The sequence below is a fragment of the Pinus tabuliformis genome, chromosome J (assembly GCF_031772625.1).
Source record: "Pinus tabuliformis cultivar Carrire ecotype Pingquan chromosome J, CPIR1, whole genome shotgun sequence".
NCBI classification, from domain to species: Eukaryota; Viridiplantae; Streptophyta; class Pinopsida; order Pinales; family Pinaceae; genus Pinus; species Pinus tabuliformis.
The window spans coordinates 1,131,972,615-1,131,999,887 of NC_142295.1; the positions used below are offsets into that span (position 1 = coordinate 1,131,972,615).

The 27,273-nt window shown below is 36.2% G+C and overlaps 1 protein-coding gene across 3 annotated transcripts in view; it reads right to left on the reverse strand.

Moving 5' to 3' along the window:
* Nucleotides 1-12,979: 12,979 nt before the first annotated feature.
* Nucleotides 12,980-27,273, reverse strand: part of PAPS1 (poly(A) polymerase 1) — a 59,117-nt gene continuing 44,823 nt past the window's right edge. For 2 of the 3 annotated variants that reach the window (XM_089379105.1, XM_089379106.1), the window contains exons 10-13: nt 15,015-15,179; nt 14,061-14,879; nt 13,564-13,640; nt 12,980-13,481 (exon numbers count right to left, since the gene is read on the reverse strand). In XM_089379105.1, coding sequence (XP_089235231.1) covers nt 13,442-13,481; nt 13,564-13,640; nt 14,061-14,879; nt 15,015-15,179 — 1,101 coding nt within the window. In that variant the 3' untranslated portion in view covers nt 12,980-13,441. The remainder of the gene's footprint in view (nt 13,482-13,563; nt 13,641-14,060; nt 14,880-15,014; nt 15,180-27,273) is intronic. The other variant, XM_089379107.1, reaches the window with a different exon arrangement.

Below are 27,273 nucleotides of genomic sequence, written 5' to 3' on the forward strand. Positions count from 1 at the left end.
TGCCCCATTAATGAACCACATTAGATGAGTTGAAACATTGACCAACAAACAATAATGTGATTAATCTGAAAGACATTTTTGAAATCAGTGAGTCACAAAAATTTGAAATCAAACATGATTAAACCTATTTACAAGATCACATATTATTTTAATTTAATTAAAAGAATTTTTGGATTAAAAATATTATAATAATTAAAAGAAATAAATATTGGCCAAATTAAATAAAATAAGATTTAAAATTTAAAAGAGATAAATATTGGAAGTGCTTCCATGTGTTGTGAGTTCCTAGGTGTCATTCTAAAACTAGTTATTTCCCTATATGTGTGAGTTGTTTATGAGTCTTAAACCCACCCCACCCTCTTAGAATCTTATCATCTAGAAGTCGGTGATCAATAAAACAGAATTTGATTTGTATTACGTGTGCAAACTCTAGATATCTCTACAAATTTCTAACATGATCTCAGAGTAGGTTCAACCCTGAATCTCTCACGAGAGCGGTTGTGATCATGAAATTTTGAGCAATGTTAATTGTCTGTACATAGGTAGAGGTTAGATAACATTGTGTGAAAGTACAAGTTGTGTGTATTTTATGTGTTGATTGTGATCTATGTGTCTGTCAACCCAGCACAACTAGGGGAGCTAGCGAGTTTCTTTTTCAAAAATCGTCTCTCGGCGTTAATCTATTGGCGGTGTGGATCCTCATCGTTCAGGGTCGTTTTAGTCTCTGAAAAGCTACAGACAAGGGCATGTGTCGTTGTGAGGAGAAGAGTCATTGATAGCCACAGATATGAGGCATAAGTTGTTGTTCTTGACGGAGATGGATGACAAGGTGCTTTCTATGCAGCGGTGAGATCAAAAGGGATGGCAACGAAAATTAAATTTGCTTCTCACTTCCAGATCTGTGACAGGGGACTTCGAAACAACAACCTGAGTGACCATGGCGTCAGACATTCTGACACCGGAGATTCATAACCCGGTGGATCACCGTGAGCAGCAAAATTTGGGGCCGGATTCGATGTCGAGATGTGGGGAACGCGTAAAGGTCACATGGAGAAAAAAAAAATTCAACCCTTTCATTCAAATGTTTTGATTCATTTAATCAAATGTGGATGTGAGTTCTTTGGAATTAAACGGATCTGATATGTGTCCTTCATGTTTGACCTTGTGCACTGGACATTGGGTTCGAGAGGAAGGCTTAACAGTGGGTGGAACTCTCACCCATGATTATATGGAAATGTTTTGGATCTTCAATTCAGGATTTGTTTATGTTTCTGATGGATGCAAGTATAGATCTGCATATCAAGATGGAAATGGTACAGAAATATTAATAATTATTTCCAGTGCACTCGGATAATAGACTAAAAATGATGCAGTTCTGCTAGAGTTGATGGAGAAATCTGAGGAGTTCAATGCTCAAATTTTATGCAAGCCTCCCAGCGTTGAATTAAAAGGTCAAATTGTGGTACTGTATGTGTCATAGGGGCTTAGAGTTTTAATTTGCATTCGGAAAGGAGATGGTATTGTTGCAACAAGATCCAACTTTGCATCCGCATGCCTCTCACTATCCATGGTGTCAAATATGTTAGAACCGCCGAGATGCCACAATTGCAAAAAAAAATTAGCGAGCAGAATATTGATTTTGGGGTCATGTGTAGAATATTGGTCATATGAATATGTTATTGACCGTAAGATATATTCTAAAAGACTGGACGGAAAAGCATTCTTCAAGTTAATGGTTCTTCAGTGCTGAGAGAACACATCAGTGCTGAGAGAACACATCATTGACTTCGTTATGTTGAGTATGTTATATGTTAAGGTGTCTTCTTGTTTCTCGTTGCTTCAAGAACATTAGTTACAGGTTTTTTCATATGTATGAAAGTGTATATGTCAAAAATGTTAGTTGTATGATGGACTGTTGGATAAACTTATTACATAGACAACTTACCTATATAACTAGAAGTATGTATTTTGATGCATACTACTAGGATGGAAGCATGTCCATAGAGATATTCAGTATCTAGGCTATTCTTTGAGGTAGTCAAGAAGCCTCAATTGTACAAAGTCGTCAACTATGGTCAAAGGTAGTTATGTTTTAAATGGAGGTCAAGTGACAGCTCAAAAATGTGGTGGTGAAGAAAAAGTGATGTTTGCGAAATTCCAGAGTGGATGTGAGTGTTGATAAAGCCCAGTCAAACAAAGATTCAATTTTTGTTGTAATGTGTGTTTTTCTATATTTTCTATGTAAGCATTAAGAGAAGGTATTGGAAGTAATGCTTCCATGTGTTGTGAGTTGTCATTGTGAGTTCCTAGGTGTCAATCTAAAAGTAGTTATTTCCTTATATGTGTGAGCTTTCTATGAATCATAGATCCACCTTCTTCGGATCTTATCATCTAGAAGTCAGTGATCTAATTCTTATATAAGTAACTACTTTGTGTGATCAATAAAACATAATTTGATTTGTATTGTGTGTGCAAACTCTCTCGTTATCTCTTCAAACTTATAACAATAAATGTTGGTCAAATTAAATTAAAATGAAATATTTTTAAAAGAGATTAATACTGGTCAAATTAAATTGAGATTTATATATATATATATATATATATATATATATATATATATGTGGCTTGAAAACTAACTAACTAAGAAAAAAATCAGGGCTTGAAAACTAACTAACTAAGAAAAAAATCAGTGAAAAGCACAACGGAGAATTTTCGCCGACGCGTTTCAAACCATTCAGTGTGGTTCATCGTTAGGACAAGATGAAGAGGGAGATCATGGTACTAGCTTAAATAGATATCGATATAGAGACCCTTAGTTCATATAACGGCTATAATAAACGGCTACTTCATGAATAATATTATTTAATTTATAGCATTAATTATAAGGAACCAATTATATTAGATAAAATCAGGATAAGAACTATCCTTATTCAAAGAAAAATAAGGCTACTATAATCAGGATTTGGAAATGTCTCTCGGCAGTTTTGTGTTGGCAGATCTAGCTAGCCAGAAAGAAAAGCATATTCAAAGATCAAAAGCCAAGAATAGGAAAAATACTCTCCAAAACCTGGAGTTTAGTTTCAGAAATCATAAACTCTAAAGGAATGAAAGTTGTACACCACAACAATCTTTAGCAAGAAGAGAGAGACTAGCTTGGTAAAGCAACTTAAAAAACAAGGGGAAATCAAGACTAAAGAGATACCCTACAGCAAAGAAATGGAAACAAAGGATGAACAAAAAAGAGCTTCAAGAATGGAGGAAAAGACAAAAAAGTTTCAGTCCCTTTTTCGTTGGGGCTTCGAAAAACAATCCAGTAAAAACAGGAGCAGGTGGACTAATCAGAGATCCGAATGGAAAAATGATTGCTTCATTCGAATGGGGCATAGGAGAAACCACAAACAACAAAGCAAAAGCTTACAACTTTTTATTAGGCACAAGGCTTTTAAAAAAAATGCAATCAAAGATCCTATAATAATTGGTGATTCTGCAATCGTTATTGAAGCAATGGTTAATGGCAAAAATCCTAGCAACACTGCCATCAATAGAATATACCAGAGGATTCGAGCGAATATAAAAGGATTGGGGAATGTCAGATTCAAACATGTTTTGAGAAATGAAAACAAAGAGGTCGACATCCTAGCCAACAAGGCCACAGAAAGAGCAGTAGGCAGTGTTAAGGAAAATAATGAAACTTATTGCCTATCCATTCCATGATTCACAACACTCAACACTCATCATGAGGAAAGAGAAAAGGAAAAATGGAAAAAGGCATAAAAAATTTGGGAAAAAATATGAACAAAAACTTCCAATCAGGGAGAGTACACTATCAGTTCAAAAAGAAAATATGTGTTCAAAGACACTCAAATGCAATCTACAGGAATCTAAGCAAAAAATCTATGCAAAAATAAAAAATATCCAAATCACGCATGTCAAGGATCACATATATCCTCACATTCTGAGTAGAGTCGATATATGTCATCTCAAGGTCAAGATATAGCGAATCAATGGCCTCAAAATTCGTATCAGAATGATCACTCTCAGCAGCAGAACAATCATATCATAGAGCATCAACATGCCCAGTACTCTCATGACAAGCTTAAATACCGATGTTGTGATCGATAAGAATGCAGAAGTCTCTAGTTCATTGCTCCAAGCCAGTAGCGAAGTTTTTTATCGTTCAGGTCCTCCCACTTATGTGTGCTCTCTGTTGCTCTGTTTTGACAGCCCCACAGCTATCCCCAAAATCCCTCATTCCAAGCACGCTCCTGTATTACATTTCCAGCGCTCTGCTCTCACCACGCCTCTGTGCATCCACCCTTCGTTGCTTCCTAGTATTATTAGGCTCTACCTACCACACCATCCCTCTCTTTACACTTTGTCACCTGCTTCACCTCAGCGCACTCATCATCCTGTCATTTGCTTCATAGCAGAGCCCTTTCTGTCAGCTATTCTTCATACGCTTTATCTGCTCCATCTTAGTGTCCATAATTCTGGGCATTCAGCTCACGATATAAAACTGGATTGTAATCCGGGCATATCTTAAGCCAATTTCACTTCTGGCTCTTTAGGGGAGCATCTAGATATTTCTAAAGCAACAGGCCACACCAGGTTGAATTATCACACCAAGATCAGAGGAGCAGAGCAAAAGAACTTCACCAAGAGGGCTCTCAATAGGAACAGACAAGCTACAAACTACACAGCCACTCAAAGATTCACAATGGCTTGCAATCCAATAGAAAGAGATGAAAAGAATGAAAGTTGTCCAACCTGCAGGGCTAATAGGTTTATGATCGGAAGGTTCAATCAAGCACTTAAGGACCTCAGAGCAGAACTGAAAACTGAGAATGTGTACAAGCAGTGAGATATAGACAAGCAAAAAGTTGAAATAGCAAAGCTTAAAGGCAAGTGCAAGCACCTTGAGGAAGTGGTTGAATATATCAAGTCACTCAATCAGAGCCAGTGAGGGAAAACCTCCACAAAACAAAGCAAGAAGCTTCACCCTCAACAAGAGGAATCAGTGAACCAGTTTTGGTGAACTTGTTTATTTTTAATGCATTGCAAGTATGTTTTATTATTATGACAGTTTTTATGGCAATACGCCAAGTCAATTAATGAAATCCATAGAAATTTGGTCTCAAGTGTAGAATCAGGGACTGCGATCCCATTTTCTACTCTATACTTGAATCTTTTTCCTTCTAAATGTATTAGGAGCTCACTCCTCCTTTTTTATGCAATATAACAAATATCCGACAGTGTTTTACAAAAAAAAAAAAAGGATATTAGATAAAATCAAGAAATAAGTAAAGGTTCGAAATATAAAGAATAAAAAGAATCAAACATTCAAAGTCAAATCACACACAAAGAGCAAAGTCAAAAATAACAACCATAATAAACAACTATTTTATAAATAATATTATTTAATATGTAACATTAATTATTAGGATTATAATAAATAGATCAAGGGTCGAAATGAATAAAGACAAGGAAGAATCAATCAGAACCAAGACGCACAATCAAAAAATGATAAAAGGAGTCAAGACCTTATTAAAAAATGGAGTCAAGGGCCTAATAGTAAATAAATAAATTATTAAAATTCAGAAAATACAGTAAATAAAATCAAAACTAAAATAATCTAAATACGAAAGATAACTAAAATAATCTAAATACGAAAGATAATGAATCAAGGTCAACCATAAAATAAGGGGCTAAGGCCCTACACATAAATCAAGTAGCTAGGAAAAAGTCAAAAAAATACTTAAAGAAGATAAGAAGATAAAATAATTAAGAGAGCAAAGAACGATCAAGCAAATAAAACACAATTGATTAAAAACCAATTATTGATTGAACAAGCGAAATAAAGAAGATGCAGATACCTACATAGATAAAAACAATAAAAATTGATAAATATTAGGAAGACAGGACCGGGACCCAACTTCTATTAATATTCCAACCATTGTCTATGTTCAAATTAGTTACTTTTTTTTCCGATTTCTAAGGCCTCCCTGAATTTCCGATGGTGGAAATGACTAATCTTGGCAATGCCTTGGGCCTCCTCAATGCAGATGTGATGCTTAGCTTTTTTTGCATGTTCTACCAAGGCAAAGGAGCGTGTCCTACCATGCCTAAGGTTAGCTGTGTGTTCACAAATCCTTTGATTAATTTAGCGACCAGTCTCACCTATGTAGGGAAACCCACAAGAGAAAGGGATAATGTAAACACCTTTCATATTTTTAGGGTCCACCGGGTCTTTCATAGACCTTAGGGAGCTCTGGATGGTTTTCAAAGGTCTAAAGGTTGAAGGAACCTTATGCTTCCTTAAGATCTTCGCAATCTTATCAGTGATCCCTTGGATAAAAGGGAGATGAACACCTAAAAATCGATCCTTGGGTTTTGTCTTAGCCTTAGGACCTTTTTCAGCTTTGAGGAAAGCCTTAGAACATTGGTGCCAACTGTAACCATTATTCAAGAAAACACTCTAGAGGTGTGCTTTCTCATCATCAAGATGGTTGCCATCAGAAACTCTTAAAGCTCTCGTTGCTAAAGTGTTGAGAACACCAAGCTTTCGAGCTGGGAAATGATGAGAATTAGCATGAAGATATTGTTTCGTGTGAGTTTTCTTCCGAAAGACTTGATGAGAAAGAGGACCATCCTCATTCCTTGAAAAGGGGATGTCAAGGAAGGGCAGACTTCCATTGCTTTCATATTCCATGGTGAACTTTATGGATTTAGATTGATTATTAAGATGAAGAAAAAAAAGGTCCAAATCTTTCTTACCATGGGACCAGATGACACAAGTGTCATCCACAAACCTCTTCTACATCTTAGGCAAAAGACGAGAAGAGGCTAAGGTCTTTGGTTCAAAATCCTCCATGAATAGATTAGCCACCATAGGGGAGAGGGGGGAACCCGTGGTGACACCACAAGTTTGCTCATAGAATTCCCCATCAAAATAGAAGAAAGTAGAGGTGAAACGGATGCCAACTAATTTAGTTGTATCAGGATCAGTGACATGCAAAATGACTTCAATGGCCTCATTGATAGGGATATTAGTGTAGAAGGAGACCACATCAAAACTCACAATCTTGTCATCAAGATCAAAATTAATACTCTTTAACTCGTTGATAAATTATGTGAAGCCTTTGACAAAGGATTATGTACGACCAACAAGGGGCCTAAACTTCAGTGCTAAATATTTAGCAAGAAGATAGATCGGCCAACCAATCGTGTTGACAATGGGTCTCAGAAGAGCCCCTCCCTTACGAATCTTTGGAAGGCCATAGATTCTGGGGGTAAGACAGCTACTTTCAATAAGCTTATGACTTAACAAGCTAACCGAGCTATTTGGTCCGAAATGTGTCGACAAAAATTCTTCGATGTGATTTTTACTGAAGAAAAAAAATAACACACACAGACACACACACACACACATATATATATATATATATATCTTAATTCAATATGGATCACATAAGCCTGAATTCATAAACTAACTAACTATTAAACAGGGATATTGGTGATTTAAATATTGGTCAAATTAAATTTAAAATAAATAAAGATTTAAAATTTAAAAGAAATATCCCTGATGGAGGTGAGATTGGGGCAGCACGTGGAAGTCACCTCCCATGTGTGAAAACAAGTGGATACGATGGGAGGGACGGGCCTCCCAATCCCTCCACATCTTCGCATGCACCGGAAGAGGTACCATCTTAATGTCAGTTGCTCGTGTGATAAATTATTCAGCGTTTGTGTGTGGGGGTGGTGGAGTGTTAAGGCAACGCATGATGAATGCACCAAGCATTCGTCTCTGCATTTGGATATGGTGTTGGGAGTTGTGGTGGTTGTCGGGAAGGAGGAGAAAGCGCCGGAGGTCGAAAATCGTTGGAAACGGAGTGTGGTTGTTCGTTGTGGAAATATACGGGGGATTTGGTCCTTGCAGCTAGGAATCTTGGTTATTGGTGGCGAAAGGAAACACTGGACGCAGAAGAAAAACTCCTCGCGATTTGGAGGTAACTTTTTTTGCCTCGTTCTTACAAGGTGGTGGAGCTCGTCGGTAAGGAAACCCCGCAGCCGAAGGAGGAAGCCCAAGTGCCCCTGCTCTAATAGTGATTTCTAGTGCGACAGGGCCTGGTGGGTTCGCTTATAGTTTCTAGCTGTCGAATTTGGTAGGTGGTGGCTAATTTTGCGCTCGTCTCGGGACGAAAACAGCTCCCTTATCCCTGGGTGGCGCTCCATCATTGGTGGTATTTTGGAAGGTGGAGGTGTCAGGATTATCTGGCGGGGATGGTCCTTCATGGGTAAAAGGAGATATCTTGGTGAATTCGTGTTATTCTGGTGGTGTTGCTCAGGTATTTTGTTTGCACGAAGTGTTCTTTCGGGTGGAAAGTGTGGTGTTTGGTTCTTTTTCTAGGCGTGCCTCCGTAGTGGGAAGCTATGAAACTGCCGACGCAAAGGGGCTGTTTTTCCCCCTGCTGCCATTACGTCTAAAGGGGTGACAAACCAAGCTCTAGTCACAGTGACACCCCGTCGAGGTGGCAAAACGGTTAGGCGTCTGTGGAAAGGAAATGTAGGTGTGAGAGGAGGTCGCGGAGGTGGCAAGCGAGGGGTGAGCAGAGGTGAAGAGTCACACAGCCATGGGTAGACTCACACGGGTGGCGGCACCTGTGGCGGCAGCGCAAAGCATGGGTCGGCAGCACCTGAGGCTCAGGAGGGGCAGGGTCTCTAGCACTGCTACCTGGAGAACTGTTGCACTCTCATTGCCAATTTGATGGACAGGGTGGGTGTTGCAGAACGAGTTTGGCGCGAGGAGCATGTGGTGCAGATGGCCTCTCTGGAGTAGTTGCATTACTTTCAAAGTCAACTTTGGGAAAGACTGGTTGTGGTCTAGCGGGGGCAAAACCAACTCACGAAGAAAGTAGAAACACTGGAGACATGGATGGCGCACTACAAAGGACACATTCAGTGTGACTTTTTCCCTCCTCCACCTTCTGGAACGACCCCGGACAACCCTGCATCCATTACGTCAAACGACTAGTATGATTTCTGGTGTTTTTTATGTTTTAGCTATGTTTTGGTGCCTCTGGCCCAACCATTTATGAACGATGTCCTTAGCTACTTTTTGTATGTTTGTCATCTGGTGAACTTTTTGGTCAACAACCCGATCAGGGTGAGACCACCTGTTTTGGAACGAACTCTATGTACTCCTTTTCCTGACTAATAGAATATTGACTTACAAAAAAAAGTTATGAAATAAATATTGTTCAAATTATATTTAATTTAAATTTAAATTTAAACGATTTTATTAAGGCTTGAAAACTAAAAAACCATTAAATGATAAAGGAATCTAAATATATTTTTAAATTAATAAGATAAAATAGGTGAAATAAAATTAAAAAGAATTTAAATTAATTTCTAAAAAAATAACCAAACAAGATATCACTATCACTATTAGAATTAATATCATAAGAGGAGGAAAAGGAACTAATAAAATAAAACATATGTTAAGGGAATAGAAGGGATAAGAAACAAGAATAGGAGAAGAACTAGAAATAGAAGATTAAGAGGGGTAAGAACTTATGTGAGGGAAACCGGGTTTAGAGGACAAGAAATGAATAGTGGGTTTCTAGGATTGGCTTAAATGATATCCATCATCCCGATTGAATTTGTTAGATGCTTTTCTATTTTGAGGCATTCCCTTTGTTTCCAGAGCCATTTGGATCTCCACTTTTCAATCATTTCCTAAAGAGGAATCTCATCTTACCAAACCCCGTAAATCCAATGGTTACTCTGCATCTTATATTAACAAGGCCTTTCATTTCGCTCTCCATCTCCATCCAAAAAGCCCTTCCAATAACCCTCCCTTAGCCAAGGTAACCTTACCCCGACACTCAAATCGATTAAGGACAAGAATGACCCTATGTTAGGCCTTGAAGTCTATGAAATCCCTTGCTCCTATGGAATGTCTTACATAGGGAAAACTAGTATATCCTTCAAAGCTTGCCTCAAAGAACATATGGTTGACACCTACCATAACCGCATAACTAAATCTGTCATGGTTGAGCACTCTCATAATACCAAACATCTTATTTTTTTTCATAAAACCAAAATATTAGCCTCTACTCCCTTCCATGTCATCTGTGTCATCAAGGAAGCCCTTGAAATTGAAAAGCGCCCTAACAACCTCAATCGAGATGATGGATATCATTTAAGCCAAATCCTAGAAGCCCATTATTCATTTCTTATCCTCTAAACTTCCCCTCACATAAGTTCTAACCCCTATTAATCTTACGTATAGTTCTCCTATTTTTGTTTCCCATCCCTGAGATATTTCCCCATTATTTTATTTTATTTTTATTTGTTTTATTAGTTCCTTTCCCTCTTTTTATGATATTAATTCTAATAATGATATCTTGTTTGGTTAAAAAAATGAATTTAATTTAATTCAATTTTTTTAGTTCTTTTTAATTTTATTCTACCTATTTTATCTTATTATTTTAAAACTATATTTAAATTCCTATATCATTTAAGGAAAATCTTATTAATTTAAAATTATATTTAAATTCCTTTATCATTTAATGATTCGTTAGTTAGTTTTCAAGTTTTAATAAAATCTTTTAAATTTTATTTTAATTTAATTTAATTTCACTAATATTTATCTCTTTTAAAAATCTTACTTTAATTTAATTGGACTAATATTTAAATGAGTTGTATTTAGTGAAATTTTTTGAAAGCTTTTCTGGTGGGTTTTTTCGGTCTAATTTATCTAAAATCCGACAAAAATTTATTGAAATCACAAACTTGAAATCCGATAGTGATTTATTGAAATCACAAACTTGATGGGTAACCCCTGCACAATCGAAGTGCTATAGGGATTTTCAAGGTGTTGAATCCATATATACAATAAAAAAACTAGTTTAAATAACACATCAAAATTTCACCTCAATTTTTTCCGCCGGATTTCGGTCTCGAAATGTTCAAAAAGTCGCACCAAAAACAACACCATATTTAAATTGCCAATATTCCACTTTAATAGTTAGTTGGTTTTCAAGCCCTAAATAAATTCTTTGCAAGTCTTAATTTAATTTAATGTGACCAATATCCATTTTTTAAAATATTTAATTTAATTTAATCATTATTTTTCTTTTTAAATTTTAAATAAAATATCCATCTCTTCTAAAAATATTTAATCTTAATTTAATTTAATTTATTTTGACCAATATTTATCTCATTTCTGTAATATCAGTCACACTTCCAACTTCCAATCTTCTTGACTTATTAAATCAACCCAACTATAGTGATCTTGGTGCACTTATTTCCCTTCTTTTTGACCAGAGAAATAAAATTTTAAAGAATTACAATTAAATTATTCTTAAGATTCAAAAAAATTACAATTAGATATTTTAAAATAAATCTTTTAATATTTTAATAGTCTATATTTTAATAGTTTAATATATTATATTCCTCAAATTGAGGTATTCAAATAACTCAATTAATTTCCTATTCTCACTTTTAATATTTTATTCAAATCAATTTTTCCATTCTTTATTTAATAATTTATACCATTTTTCTCGATATTGTAATCATTGATTTCTTCATCATTCTTACCTCCCCAATAATCACATTTTCACCTTCTCTAAGAGTTATATTCTTACCTCCCCAATAGTCACATTTTCACCTTCTCTAACAGTTATATTTTAACGTCGCTCTCTATTTATTTGCCTCTTAAAACTCTTCACATCATCAACTAAACTCCTAGTCCTTGAAAATAGGTGAATCCTTCACCCAAAAACGTTGCGCAAGTCCATGAGTGTTGGGCAAGTCCATGAGTATAACACAATTCTTAGTAGTCTTTAGCAACTACTTTTTTTGAGAACTTTTTGAGTTCTCCACATTAGAACTATTTTGATTACCTATTTCTTAGAACTATTTTGATTACCTATTTCTTAGAGCAGAGTCTATAAGTTAGACTATGTTTTTAAAATAAATCTTTTAATATTTCAATATTCTATATTTTTATATTTTATATTCAATATTCTATATTTTTATATTTTAATATGCTATATTCCATTGACACATTCAAATAACTCAATTAATTTTCTATTCTCACTTTTAATATTTTATTCAAATCAATTTTTTCAATTCCTTATTTAATAATTTATACCATTTTTTCTATTCTCACTTTTAATATTTTATTCAAATCAATTTTTTCAATTCCTTATTTAATAATTTATACCATTTTTTCCCATAAAGAATTTAATAATTTATACCATTTTTTTCCAATAGTCAAATTGTAATCATTCGTTTCATCATCATTCTTACCTCCCCAATAGTCACATTTTTACCTTCTCTAACAGTTATATTTTAACTTTGCTCTATTTATTTGAATCTTAACACTCTTCACATCATCAGATAAACTCCTGGACCTTCCCAAAACATTGGGCAAGTCCATGAACCTAACACATTTCTCAGTCCATGAACATAACACAAGTTCATAACACACATTTCTCAGAGTCTTTAGCAACAACTACTATTTTTTGGGAGAAACTTTTTGAGTTCTTCACGTTAGAACCTACATAAATATTTTGATTACCTATTTCTTAAAGCTACCATTTGATCCTATTTCAATTTTACAAGTTGCCATAAATCAGTTATTAATATCAAATCCTATAATGTATAAGATGCATCACATCGGACATCTTTCTGAACCGGCTACAGTTTTTGTCACTAACAATTAACTCTGATCTTACTCAGAGAAGCACATGCGCTACTAAAATAATATAATATTTGAAATTCATAACATAGTGGAATTGATTTCGCCAAGCCATGAAATTACGTATGTAAAATCCTCTGCATATTAGAGATTTTGAGGATATCGTTGACAACCGAAGCAAATATCAATGATTGTCCACTGTATCAGGAGCTCAGATGGTGTATTATACATGGAAAAAGTAACTAAAAGCATGATAACCATGTCCGAAGCATCTAAAAGGAAAATTGTGTTTATACACCGCTAGTTCTCTAATTATCAGTAGAGCCAAAATGTATCAAACAAAAAAGACTGGTATAACATTGCCTGCCTATGCAGCAGGCCATTTTATGAAAGCTCTTAAACTGACTGCGCATAATAATTTCACAAAGGCCAGCTTATTTTGCACCATATTACAAAGTCATCATGAACTATGGGTTTTCGCGAGCATCTGCCTTCAAGACTATGCTCCACATTAATTGGACCCTGGATATTCTCCACATTAACTGTCTATTCACTTTAGCTCTGACAGAAATTTGGCCAGAAAAGTCCTTCCGTATTTCCTATATGCATGTGCACTCAGAATATGAGGGCCACTTAATATTCTGCTACCCAGGTATTTATTCCACGTGTTGTAAACATCGATGTTGATCAATTCGGAATTACTCAAACCTGATAATAAAGTTCACTCCTGAAATGCTAAGCATCGGTGGTCTTGTTCCTTGAAGCCAAATTTAACCTGTACATGTTCAAACGATAACAAAGTTGACCGGCTGGTTCTTGAACATTTGCAAAAGAAAATTCAAGTCTAAATAATATACCTGATTAAAGGTTTTCGTTGAGTTTCAGCTTTAGAGTTGGATAAAATAATTCCTGAACCAGGTAATTCTACAGGCTGCTTGTCAAGACCAAAGATAGCATGCAACAAACCATCCAACTAGAATGTCAAATCAATATCAATAAAACCATGAAGGCTGACAATAAATCAGATAAGTTTCAGTAAAAAAAATTCTAAAAACGTCATCTGTGCCAAGTATCTCGAAGGACAAGTCCCAGCATTAAATAAATGAGATAGCAGTAGAGCAAAGGTAAGGTCCAATATTTGACGGGTTAATTGACCACTTAATTCTTTTCAGAAGATCCTTTGTTAAATGTGTACGAGCTATCTACAGTCTCAAGATGTTTACCTATCATGAATGAAAACTGCAACCAAATTATGCATAAGCAGACAACTGAAAACTACCCATTACATCAAGATCAAACTTTCAACTGTCAACAAACACCGTAACATTTGAGTTTTAAGGTAAGAATTTAAAACCTCGAGTTCTTCTACACTTCCATTTTCACATTTGTCCACAGGTGACCCAGAATGGGCTATTGCTTTAGGCTGTCCATTTCTAGGACATGACTTGACAGTATCAACCATCGATTTCTGCTGCTCTTCTGAAATAGTCTTCATCGGAACAAATGTGGTATATTCATCAAGTTCATCCAGCTCTTCAACAGGTGACCCAAATCCATCACCCTGACCAGATGTTATCTTCGTGATGGCAGCTTCCTCAGCAGTCAGTGAAGTTTGTATTGCAACAGGTTCAGCAGGGGTAATTACTATTTCAGAATTTGATGTTAAAGTACCATTAGCAAGGGGTAACATGGAAGCCCTCTTTGAGGCTACAAGTTCTTCATTTGCTCTATCCCTCCTCCTTTTTCCCATGCTGGTAACTTCTCCTGAAATCCCATCCAACTCATCATCTGGCAAACCTGTATCACTTTTTGCTACATGACTCAAAACAGGAACTCTTGTACTAGAAACAGCGTTTGGTCTCCCAGCTGTTCCTGACATTTTTGTTGTCCGTGGAGGGCGGACACCACCTGGGAAAACAAATGAGGGAATACTCCTCCGCTTTATATGAGAAACATTAATCTCCATGCCCGGTTTCCACAGTGTGTACATTTTGACAGAATGCCTGAATTCATCCACAGTTACCCTTATGTCAAACTGTTCTCCTTCTTGGATGGGCATACCTTGTTTACGCTGCAAGCCCATAAAGAAACAACAATGATATGGCCTTTGCGGATCTGAAAAGTCATCCGGGTGTGGATGACACTGAAGCATGCCAAATGTTTGTCTTTCAATCTGGTTATGGAAAAAACTCAATTAGCTCAAGGATAGTCATTGGTTCAGCAATTGAACTTTGAAGCAATGCAGAAAAGACTACCTATTGGACAGATGCAGCAATATTACAAGGATCGAACAAAAATAAGTACGTACTTTTAAAGTGAGTAAACGAAGACGAGATTCAATCCAGCCTTTCCATTTCCGTAGATCATCTGCTCCTTCTGCAGATATGTCTATTTCTAAATAATTTTTGTAAGCTTCAAAGAACGGATAAGGCTCAAAGAGAATATTCCAACCAACTTTGTTCAACTCCAGTTCCTGGCAACAACATACATTATTCATTAGGTTTTACAACAACACAACAGGAAGTAAGAATAATGTTATCAAGGGTCACAAAAATATGTCAGCTGCCTCAATAATACAGAATCCATGTCATACTGAACATACACAGATTCAGCCATCTATAAAGGCAAGAATGAATGTATTCTCTCCATTTCTAAAGATCATGAAAATATTATGGCCAAAAATTCATGAACAAACTGCAGAAATTGATGGGCCAACTGCAAAATCCCCATCCCACAAAGAACAGAAATAATAAAATTCAATATGACCACCCCCCTCCCAACTCCCCAAAACCTAGCCAACAACATATTATCTAATTCTACATGTTATATAGGTGTTATCAGAATGGGTTGAACTGGCCAGTCCAGCCATTTTCAAGCCCTAACCAATCACCGTGGCACAGAACCGGAAAAATCTGTTTTGGCACTGAACCAGCTGATTTCTGTATGGAACCAGGCAGTTCAGTACAATGCAACTAAGGACCCTCAGAACGCAATTTAAATATATAATAATAATAATAACAATACTTTATAAGTGGGGTAGCCTAATATTCAACCCTAGGCCCTACTAATGGTATGTAATCAATGGCTACCATTAACTATTTCAAAATGTTTGAGTGGTTTCAACCTCATTGGATTTCATATGGAATAAGTATAATTTTAGATCCCACTCAGAATCCAACATACTTAGCAATTTTATCTGAATCTTTCTGATATGAACTGTGTAGAAGTTTCCCCTGTCTGATGTTTCGGGTGGACCGGAATAACGGTCACTCCACCCATCTTCAGGGATGGGAAAGCGGATAGATGGTAAGTGTGAGAGCTTATCAAAACTATAATAAGTTATAACGAGAGAGCAAACACTGGAATAATGGTCACAAGGATTAAAAAATATTAATTTAAATTATGAACGATGAGGGATCAAAAATTACAAATAAAAGAAAATGGTTAAAATGAATGGTCAAAGAAAGACTTCGTGAGGTTAAAATGCAATGAGAAATTAGTCAAAAAAAAATAGAATAATATATTTATTTATTTTTATTTCATATAAATAGAACCTTTGTTTTTTATTATTAAATGTTAAATGGTTTAGAAATTTTAAATGTTTAAGAAATTTAGTCAAAGCTTAAAAATAGAACAATATATTTAATTTTTATAAAAATAAAAATATTATTTTTATTAATTATTATTATATGGTTAATAGCTTAGAATTTTGATTTATGTATACATAAAAGAAATTTTTAATTGTTATTATTAAGATATTATGATAAATGAATTAGTAATATATATTATCTTTATGTACACATTATACATAAAATGGTGGTCTGAGATATTAGTCTTCTTTATGATGTATAATTGGGACTCTTGTATTGTTGACGAAAATATGATATTAAAAGGCTGGCAGCCTGAATCTTCGAAAATTCTCTTGTCACAAGGGGTGAAATATGTATTAGGGTTTTTATGATGATAGGACAGATGGAAACGTTTTGGAGAGCTGTCTACTTTTGTAGATCTTTGCAGATATGGCAACATACAACATCCCATTTGACTTCAAAAGAACATGTCAAAAATATAAAACATCCAGTGCGGAAAAGAGAACAAATATAATAATATATAGGCTGCAAATCACAACCGAGAGTTCGCGATAGATTACATACTACGTAGACTTTGTAATAGGATATGAAAGGGGGGAGTTATCTCATTATTTATCATTTCAAAGTTCGAAATCCAAAGAATGGAGAACTCTGTTCATCCTTTTGGTGAATCTCAAAGTTTCGAACCTTAAAGAAAGTTCACCTTCAGGAGAACTAATGTTCATGAATTTTCCTTTCAAAGAATGAAGATATTAATAACTCATTCATGTGGAGAGTTGTCAACAAAAGTCATTCTTGAGTGCAAAGTTGAAAACTTCCAATAGAGAATGTCAATTCATTCTTGACTTAATATTTGAGATATTAAACCACTGGTTTCCAAGATTCTTTTAACCTTAAACCATCTAAAGCCTCTCTAAATTTTCTCTAGTAATGCAGAACTTTTGCTACATAATCGATTCCTCAATGCATATATGGTGTTTGGAGGTGTGTGAGTCCTCTGAGATGATAGATGTTTAACCCTTTCATAGACTATATCAGTGTCATGCTCTTTTAACATTGTTTTGATTGAGCGACCAGTCTAAAGTGTAAATTTTTCCATATAATTTGGAATCGCATACACCCTTTATGAAGTTTCAGATCAACAGGATCTTTTTCTGACTCAAATATATTTCTTAGCTAGTTCTCCACCCAGTGTTCTTCCCTAAAATTCTGGTGATCTTATCAGTAGTGCCTCAAATTAAGGAAGAACGGTTTTGGATCATCATTACTTGTACCCTGATCTCTTTTCTTACCACTTCACACTTCTAAAACTGTCTTTTCAATCTATTGTTTTCACCATATCCATTGCCTTTGAAGATATTTTTACGAGGGTAATTTCACCATTCATGTTCTGGGTGGTCTGTATCCAAAATTCTTATCATTCAGGTTGCCAGTCTATTGATTGCTCCCATCTTTTGTGCTGCATGATGACTCAGCTCAAAGGTTTGCATCAATACAGCTTTCTTTGTGTACCAGGTGGGCTAGGAATCCATCATTCAACCTAGGTGGTAGTGTGACTCAGCACATAGGTATTTATTAGTATGATTTTTCTTTCAGCGTATAGTTGGTGGGCCAGGGATCCATCTTGATTCATTGTGACAAGCACATTCACGCAAAGTGGGCTCTTGTTCTCTTACTTTTCCACTGTGAATTTAATGTGTTCAATTGATTATTGAGATCTCTGAATTCTTGCAATATGTTTCTCCTACCTGGCCAATTTTTTAATTCTCTTTTAATGTTTAAGGCATTCTAGTATGGATCACAGGTTGAATTGGATTATAGACTGCTATTGGCTGTGTACTTGTTCCTCTACGTCACTTTGGTGGTTATCATGTGTCCCTAGTCTAGGAAGGGCACAAATAGGAGGTTCTGATGATGGTAGCACTCCATGTTATTCATACTTAACGCTTGTCATCATTCCCATATGTCCATTATCCCATCTTTTGATTGGTTGTTGTCAGTCGCTCGTGTTAGTTCATTGTTGGCCTTGTCCTATGAGAAAGGGTTGAATAGACCAAAGATTGATACAATTATAAGAAAATAAAGAGCATGAGCTACCCATGACATTGATCTCAATTTGATTCCTTGAGGATGTGCTAGATGATACTTAAAGGTGCAGCTAGGATCCCTCGAGGGATAAATGATGTTTGTCTAGCACATTCTAGGACATCTCCAAGCGCATTCCATGATGATGCATGACACCAGATGGAGGATGTTGGAGACTTATTGAGGAGTGTTGACTTGGATGATGACTTGGCCCTCATGAAGCGACCCTCCTCCAGTCCCAGAACCTTGGATGCTAACCACTCGAGCTAGGGTGTTGACTTGAGAGATGGTACACCCTTGAAATATTGCATGCCCCTAGGCTGGCATTATACCTTCTTGATAAATATTGCACTTCTTTTGATGATGATTGATGGGATGGTGTTGACCACTTGGGGCACACTTCAAAGTGTTAGATGCACCCTCTACCTTGATGATGTCATGCTATTCCTTTAGGGCATCATCCTAGGTCTTCTTTTGATATTGATGTGAGCCATTTTGAGGATGATGTGGGCTTTGGAGAGTTATTTTGGTGATATGACACCTCCTTTGGATGGAAATCCATGACTTTATGGATAAGACATGTCCCTGGAGTTGCTACTTGTACCTTTTCATCGAGAGATGTGCCCTTTGATGATGACATCACATTTGGAGGACATTAGACTCACACGTGTGGGCTAATTGAGGCTTGATTTTATGTTATTTCATTGAGTTGACTATCTTTGGGGGTTGGATTATGACTTATCCACCTTGTATCATGAATTTAATTACATTTCAAGGATTTTCAATCTCTATACTCAGGAAAATTTACTTGGTTACCTTCATATAAATGGAGGGAAGTTGATTTCCCTTAGATCATTGTCACACTTGCTCATTAGTGATCTCTTCTCTCTATTGCACAATGGAGACCTAGTAAAGCGACTTGTCTTTGGTGAATCTTGGATGTGATGTGATCTCTTTTCATGAATGCTTATGGTGGATCTTGGATGTTGCATGCTGAGGTTAGTTTATTTACTCTATCTTGGTATTATGTTCCATAGGATGTATGTTCTTGTGCTAAGTTAGTTTATTTGGTATTTGTTGCATTAACCCTCGTTGAGCTAAACCCTTCCTCCAAAAATTTGGGAATAGAGATAGGTTTTTCTTTCCCTTAATTATCCGGACTAAATGAGAACCTAAATTGCAAACCCTAGGGTAGGTTAGTTTAGTTACCCTAGTTTGTTTAAATTTAGAATTTGTGCCAAAAGGAAATCTATATTGGTTTGTCTCCTAGCCTCCATTTGCTCAAGATTGATAAGGAACTAGTATTTATCATATATGTCATTAGCTTTTTAGTTCAAAACCCTAAAATTCATTTTTTATTGTTTCAAGGTAAATTAGGATCTTGTGTTATTAGCATTTAATGACTTGTTGATGTTGTAGGAATTTACAGGGTAAGTTCCTCAGATAGAATACCAAAGGACACCGCTCACAAATGGATCGCAGATCAATACACCAGTATTCTTGACGTGGTTAAAACCCTCAAAGAGGGAAACAGTCCACAGCCTAAGCCAACGCGGCCACTTCAGGCAATTTATTAATAAAAGAGAGAAAATTTACATAAACTTCTCTCATTGGACCAATCGGGTGTTAAGCCACGGATCAAATGTCAGTAATACCGAGGAGAGAATGAACCGTCAGATCACTTCATGTCTAGAACATATCGTGACCATCAGATTGTAAGTTACAAAAGTACATGGTAAAGAAACACACTTTACCTGACTTTACACTAGACCAAGTTATACTTAACTATTTCCTATGTGTCGGAATATCCTAACATCCCCCCTTAAGAACAACTTGGGATAAGATTGAAGGATGTACAATATGACACAATACGAGAAGGAAGGAGGCATTGGAGCCTATCCCCCCTTAGCGACAACTTCATGAACTCCATCCATAAATCGAAGTTTAGTAAACTTTGCCTCTACGATCTAAACTTTGCCTCTGCGAGAGCCTTTGTAAAGATCTCTGCAACTTGATCATCAGTTCAACAATATTGCACTTCAAGAACATGGTCATGAATGAGCTTTTTGATGAAGTGCATGTGTAGTTCAATGTGTTTGTTGCACTGATGTTGGACTGGATCTTTGCATAGTTGAATGGTACTTTGACTATCACACCAAAGTGTAGTCGAACGCTGTTGTTGAAAGCCAAACTCTGACAGGATCTGACAAAGCCACAGGACTTCCTTACTAGCTTCTACGGTGCCACGATACTCTGCTTCTATTGAAGAAAGAGAAATGGCACTTTGTTTCTTACAAGCCCATGTAATAGGTCCAAAAGCAAGAGTGAACACATAACTTGCAGTAGACTTCCGATCATCAGGGCCACCAGCCCAATCAGAATCACTGAAACCAACCAATAGAGGAGATGCTTCTGCACTGTAATGAATCCCAAACTAAATTGTACCTCAAACATAACGAAATATTCTTTTAGCTGCTTTCCAATGACTTTCATGTGGGTTTTGCATAAACCAAGCAATAAGGCCAACAGCAAAGGAAAGGTCAGGACAGGTATGGGTCAGATACAAAAGTTTTCCTACAAGTTGACAGTATAAGGTAGCATCAACTTCAGGGGATGTACAAGTGACTGAAAGTTTGACTCCAGACTGAAAGGGAGAAGGGGCTAGCTTACAGTCTTCCATGTGAAAGTGGCGTAGAAGATCACAGGCATACTTGGACTGGGAAACGGAAATACCTTCCTTGGATTGCAAGACTTGAAGACCAAGAAAATAATGCAAGTGTCCTAAGTCTGTCATTTCAAACTGCTTTTTTAAGGTTGGACTTCACATGATTTATAAGGTTGGGATCACTACCAATAAGGATAACATCATCAACATAAAGAACAAGAATGATAAGAGACTTACCCACTTTCTTGGTGTAGACAGTATTGTCAAAATGACACCTAGAAAAGCCAGTATCTAAAAGAAAACTATCCATTTTGGCACACCAAGCCCGAGGGGCTTGCTTGAGACCATAAAGGGATTTCTTAAGCCAACATATAAGGCTGGAGTCTGTTTGTATAAACATAGGAGGATATTCCATATAGATTTCTTCATGCAAGTCCCCATGCATGAAGGCAGATTTAACATCCATGTGATGCACTTCCCATTTGAAAGAGGCAACAAGGGAAAGAACAAGGTGGACAAAGTTCATTTTGGCAACAAGGGAGAAGGTTTCAGTATAGTCAATGCCTTCAACTTGTGAAAAACCCTTGGCAACAAGACGAGCTTTATGTTTATCAACTTTTCAATCTGGGCCAAACTTGGTTCTGTAAACCAATTTGCATCTAACAATTTTTTGTCCCTTTGGAAGAGGAACACGATCCCATGTATCATTTTCCAATAATGAACGATATTCTTCATTCATAGTTGCATCCCAATGGATCATAATTCGCTTAAGCTTGAGCCAGTAAAGAAGAGGCTCTATCCAACTAAGAACATGTATGTCGTTGATCTGTAGGATCACCTGCAAGAACACCTGCTACATCCCGAGTAGCATGGACCCATTTTGGAAGCTGAGGAGCTGAAGGAGGATCTTGAGAAGGTAGGGGAGGATAGAGAGCGATGGCACATCCACCGAACTAGGCTCGTAGGCCGATATATTTTCAGCAAACTTTACATCTCTTCTGATGATAACATTTTTGGACTTAAGTGGAATAAGTCTATATCCTTTGACATCTTCAAAATATCCAACAAAAATACATTCTTCACTCTTAGGTTCTAAAGCTTTATGTTTCTCATCTGGAATATGGGCCCATGCTTCACTTCCAAAAACATGAAAGTTACTTACATCTCGTTTAATTGAGCTCCATGCTTCTTCTGGAGTGATATTCTTTAAAACCTTAGTAGGAGTGCGATTTACTATGTATTATGCACAATTAATTGCTTCTGCCCAAAAATTACAACTAAGTCCTTTATATTGAAGCATACAATTAGCCATTTCCTTTAAGGTGTGATTCTTCCTTTCAGCTACACCATTTTGTTGTGGAGTATATGGAACAGTATGTTGCATTTGAGTTCCATGCTCAGTGCAAAAGTTGATGAATTTGTTGTTAACATATTCTCTGCCATTATCAGACCTTAGCTTAAGAATTTGATGTCCAGATTGTTTCTCTACAAAGGCCTTAAAGGCCAAAAACATATTAAATACTTCACTCTTGAGTTTTAAGAAGTATACCCAAGTGCGTCTGGAGAAATCATCAATGAAAGTTAAGAAAACTTGTTGGCAGAGAATGAAACAACTAGAAGTGGACCACATAAATCACTATGCACACGCTGTAAAGGGGTTGAGGCGTGCCAAGAGGCACGTTTTTCAAAACTATCCCAATGATGTTTTCCGAGTACACATCCAAAACAAACACCATCTCTGCAAGATACCATAGGAAGACCTGTCACCATATTTTCTTTACATAGATTTTGAAAGGAGCGATAATTGAAGTGACCAAATCGCTCATGCCAAAGTTTGCTCACTTCATCATTATGAGCAACAAATACAGAGGGAAGAGTTGATGACCCAAAGTTGTTAAACTTATACAACCTTGTAGAATCATCAGCAATGCCAGTAACTAAAATCTTTCTAAGATCTCTTAGGTCCTTAATTACAGCATCCTGAGGTGAAAATTCAACGGCTTTACCTTCACCTGAATGAGTTATCTGATATACAGAGAGAAGGTTGCAAGATAAGGTTGGAACACAATACATCATTAAATTGACCATTGTCTAGATGAACAGTTCTGGTCCCTACAACACTAAGAGATCTATCATCACCACCATATATATTTTTGGTGTTACAATCATTTAAAGAAGAAAACATGGCTTTGTTTTCTCCCATGTGATAAGAAGCTCCAAAATCAATGAGCCACTCATGAAAATGAGAAGAAGAAGATACATTAAGTGCATAACCAAACCAAGATGCTTGACAACCACATGCAAAAACTATTATTCCTGAAGATGAAGTTGAAGTTGAAGAGTGCTCCAAATGGATGTTATGTTTCTTCATTGTTGTTTCCAAGGCTTCCATCTTCTTAAAGCATTTGGATTCTAAGTGGCCATCTCGATTACAAAAGTTGCAATGCCTATCAGTCTTCTTCCCTTTGTTTTTATTTTCATTATCATTTTGTTGAATTGATTTTTTATTTTGAGAATGAAATTGCTTAGGACCCTTGTTTCGCTTAGGACCATTCCTTTTAGGATATTGCTTCTTAGGATTCTTAAATTTGGTTGTTGTTGGGCGGCTAAGGCTTTCTTAGAAAAATTTCCAAGATTAAGAAGACCACGATGTAAGAGATTTTTTTGTTCTCTTATTAAAGAATCACAAAAGGCATCAAAAGAAGGGGGTCCTTAAGAAATAAAGGTTTCTCTAGTAGAATGGAAGGTGGAAACAAACACAAAGTAGGTTGGTTCCAACTTAGTAAGAATGGAATAAATAAGGCTACCATCTTCTTTCTTAACCTTAACACCTTCCAAGAGAAGCCTAAGGGTCTTGAACTTGGACAAAAAATCTTCAATGGAAAAAAAAATATTGGAGTCCAATGTAAGCAACTCATTTTCGAGTTGATGGGCTCTAATTTTGTTTTTAATTCCAAAAACTTTAGTGAGTTGTTTCATTTCTTCATTAGGGGTATCAAATTCTACGATATGGAATCTAAGGTTTGGATAAATAGATATCCCTATCAAACCACATGCTTGATCTTGCCTATTTTTCCATTTGGTTGCCTTATCTTCATCTTTAGGTTTAGTTTTTTGGCCTGAGGCTATTCTGTAAAGACCTTTACTTCTAAGTAAATCCACAATGTAGGACCACCATTGGAGGTAGTTGGTGTTGACAAGAATAACTTGTCATGGACTTTCCATTTTAACAGAAACTGAAGTTGTAGATGCTGAAACTAAGTGTTCCAATGGAAAGATCTTGAAAAATTAGGCCAATTCAAAAAAAAACAGCTCTGAAAACAACTTCCGGATGAAGAAGTTATGGCTTTTTGAAGGAAAATTGTTGAAGACGCCGACGAAGTGCGTGAATGTGCGGAAGTGAATGATAATGTTATATTTAAAAATAAATCCCCCCCTTTCCAAACTTAATCTAATTAGCTCACTTTAAAATATATATATATATGTGTGTGCGCGTGTGTGTGTGACCCACTTTATAAATGAGTGAAAGTCACTTTACAATGGTACTTTATGAGCTACCCACTAAATTGTAAATTAAATAAAAGATAAAGAGACTTTAGAATTATAAGTGACTCGCTTTTTATAATGGGTGAGAACACTTTTACATAAAGTAACTTTAAAACATAAGTTACATGTGCTTTTTGAAAAAGTAATTCAACAAAAAGAAATACTTGAACTCAAAACCTCTATTCTCATAAAGTAACTTTGGACCAAGTGAACTAGTTTAAAAGATTAGTAATTTTTGGAAACCCTTTTTGCCTACAAAACAAAAAATCACACAACCAAATACAAACATACAAAAAAAACCAAACCTTATGGCTTGAAGTTAGCTTTCGCCGGAAACTAAATATTTTCTTCTATGTTTCTGATTTTCCGAAATCACACTAAGGCGCGGTGGAAAAGAGCATATGCAAAGTCTTTCCTTTCTGTTTCTGATTTGCCCAAATCGCATAGAGTCGCAAGGCAAAGAGCATACGCAGAAATGAAAGGTATAGATCCCGTAATAAAAAAAACAGAGAGCTAAATAAACCAAAATAAACACGGAGATGAATAACTAAAACTGCAAATAAAGATTGTATACCTCCAGATCTTAAAAATGACGTAGCTAGGGCTACCAGAAACCTTTTCACTTGAAACGAAGGGGTTCCTCATTGGAACAGATGCTTCTAACACAATAGAGCAGTCCTCTAGGCTGAAAGCAGTCAGAAATAGTAGATCTAGGAAACGACAGTCCAATGCACTTGTACCGGCTTCAGATTTGGAGCACCAACGGATGCGGCCCTCAAATAGCTCGGACACCATGTAGGAATTTACAGGATAAATTCCTCAGATAGAATAGCAAAGGACACCGCTCACAAACAAATCGAAGATCAATACACTAGTATTCTTGACGTGGTTAAAACCCTCAAACAGGGAAACAGTCCACGGTCTGAGCCAACGCGGCCACTTCAAGCGATTTATTAATAAAAGAAAGAAAATTTACATAATCTTCTCTCATGAACGGCCACCACCTTACAAATGACCCTCCATGCTCTTTAAATAAAGGTCATGGACCAATCGGGTGTTAAGCCACGGATCAAGTGTCGATAATACCGAGGAGAGAATGAACCGTCGGATCACTTCATGTCTAGAAATATCGTGACCGTCAGATTGTAAGTTACAAAAGTACATAGTAAAGAAGCACACTTTACCTAACTCTACATTAGACCAAGTTATACTTAACTATTTCCTACGTGTCAGAATATTCCTAACATCCCCCCTTAAGAACAACTTGGGATAGGGATTGAAGGATTGTACAAATATGACACAATAGGAGAAGGAAGGAGGCATTAGAGCCTAGTTTGTTTAAATTTAGAATTTGCGCCTAAAGGAAACCTAGATTGGTTTGTATCCTAGCCTCCATTTGCTCAAGATTGATAAGGAACTAGTATTTATCATACATGTCATTACCTTTTTTTAATTCAAAACCCTAAAATTCATTTTTTATTGTTTCAATAGGTAAATTAGGATCTTGTGTTATTAGCATTTAATGACTTGTTGATGTATGCTAGGATTTGTCTAAAAGCGCATTAGAGAAGATAAAGTTTTTAATACAATTTTCAGCAATTGTCTAGGGCTGACATCAGTCTTTATTTGTTGTTCAACCATCAAAATTTGTTGTAACTTTATCCATATTTTGCCCTTAAATTTAGCCTTCATTCCATGTCAATTTTATACATTTCAACAGCTAAATTTGCCACTGTTGTGAACTTTAGTTCTGCTGCATTCTGCTGCCCTAAAACCCTGGTTTAGAACAGCCTTGAGTTTTTCTTGGTTGAGTCTGTTTCGCTGATCTACTTGAGACTCTATAGACTAAACCATAACCTTTAGATTGATCCATAGGCCCCTTAAATGTGAGCCTTGACTTTATTCATTTATCCACTACAAACACTAATTTGTCATACCCTAATCCAATGGATATTTTTCTTGTACAATCCTTGGAGGGCACACAGTTTAACATTCTCAGATTATTTGATCCCTAAGCCCTACTAGAGTAGCCTTCCCTTGTGTTGGACTGTGTTCTTCACTAAAGAGAAGGGAGTAGTTGCTGAAGTGACTATGGTAATAAACCATAACCTTTAGATTGACCCATAGGCCCCTTAAACATGAGCCTTGACTTTACTCATTTATCCACTACAAACCCTGATTTGTCATAACCCTAATCCAATGGATATTTTTATTGTACAATCCTTGGAGGGCACATAGTTTAACATTCTTAGATTATTTGATCCCTTAAGTCCTACTAGGGTAGCCTCCCTTGTGTTGGATTGTGTCATTCACTAAAGAGAGGGGAGTAGTTGCTGAAGTGACTATGGTAACACTCCCATGTGTTGCACATTGTTTAAGTCACCATTGTGCACTAGGTACTAGATTTTGCTGTAACAAATACAAAGATCAGAAATACTTGAATTTAGCTAAGTATACAAAACAAAAGTGCACTTCTTTTCCTGAAATCCTCTCATAATGCTTCAATAACCCCTATTGAAAATGTTTACAGCCAATGTCCTTGTGAAATGCATATAGTTGATAAAATTCAAATAGCACAACCAGCGAAGGCCATATATAAAACAGAAAATGTTGAGCACCAGTATCTTTATGTTTGAAGCCCATTAAATAGATTAGGTAAACAACAACCAAAATTCACTGAT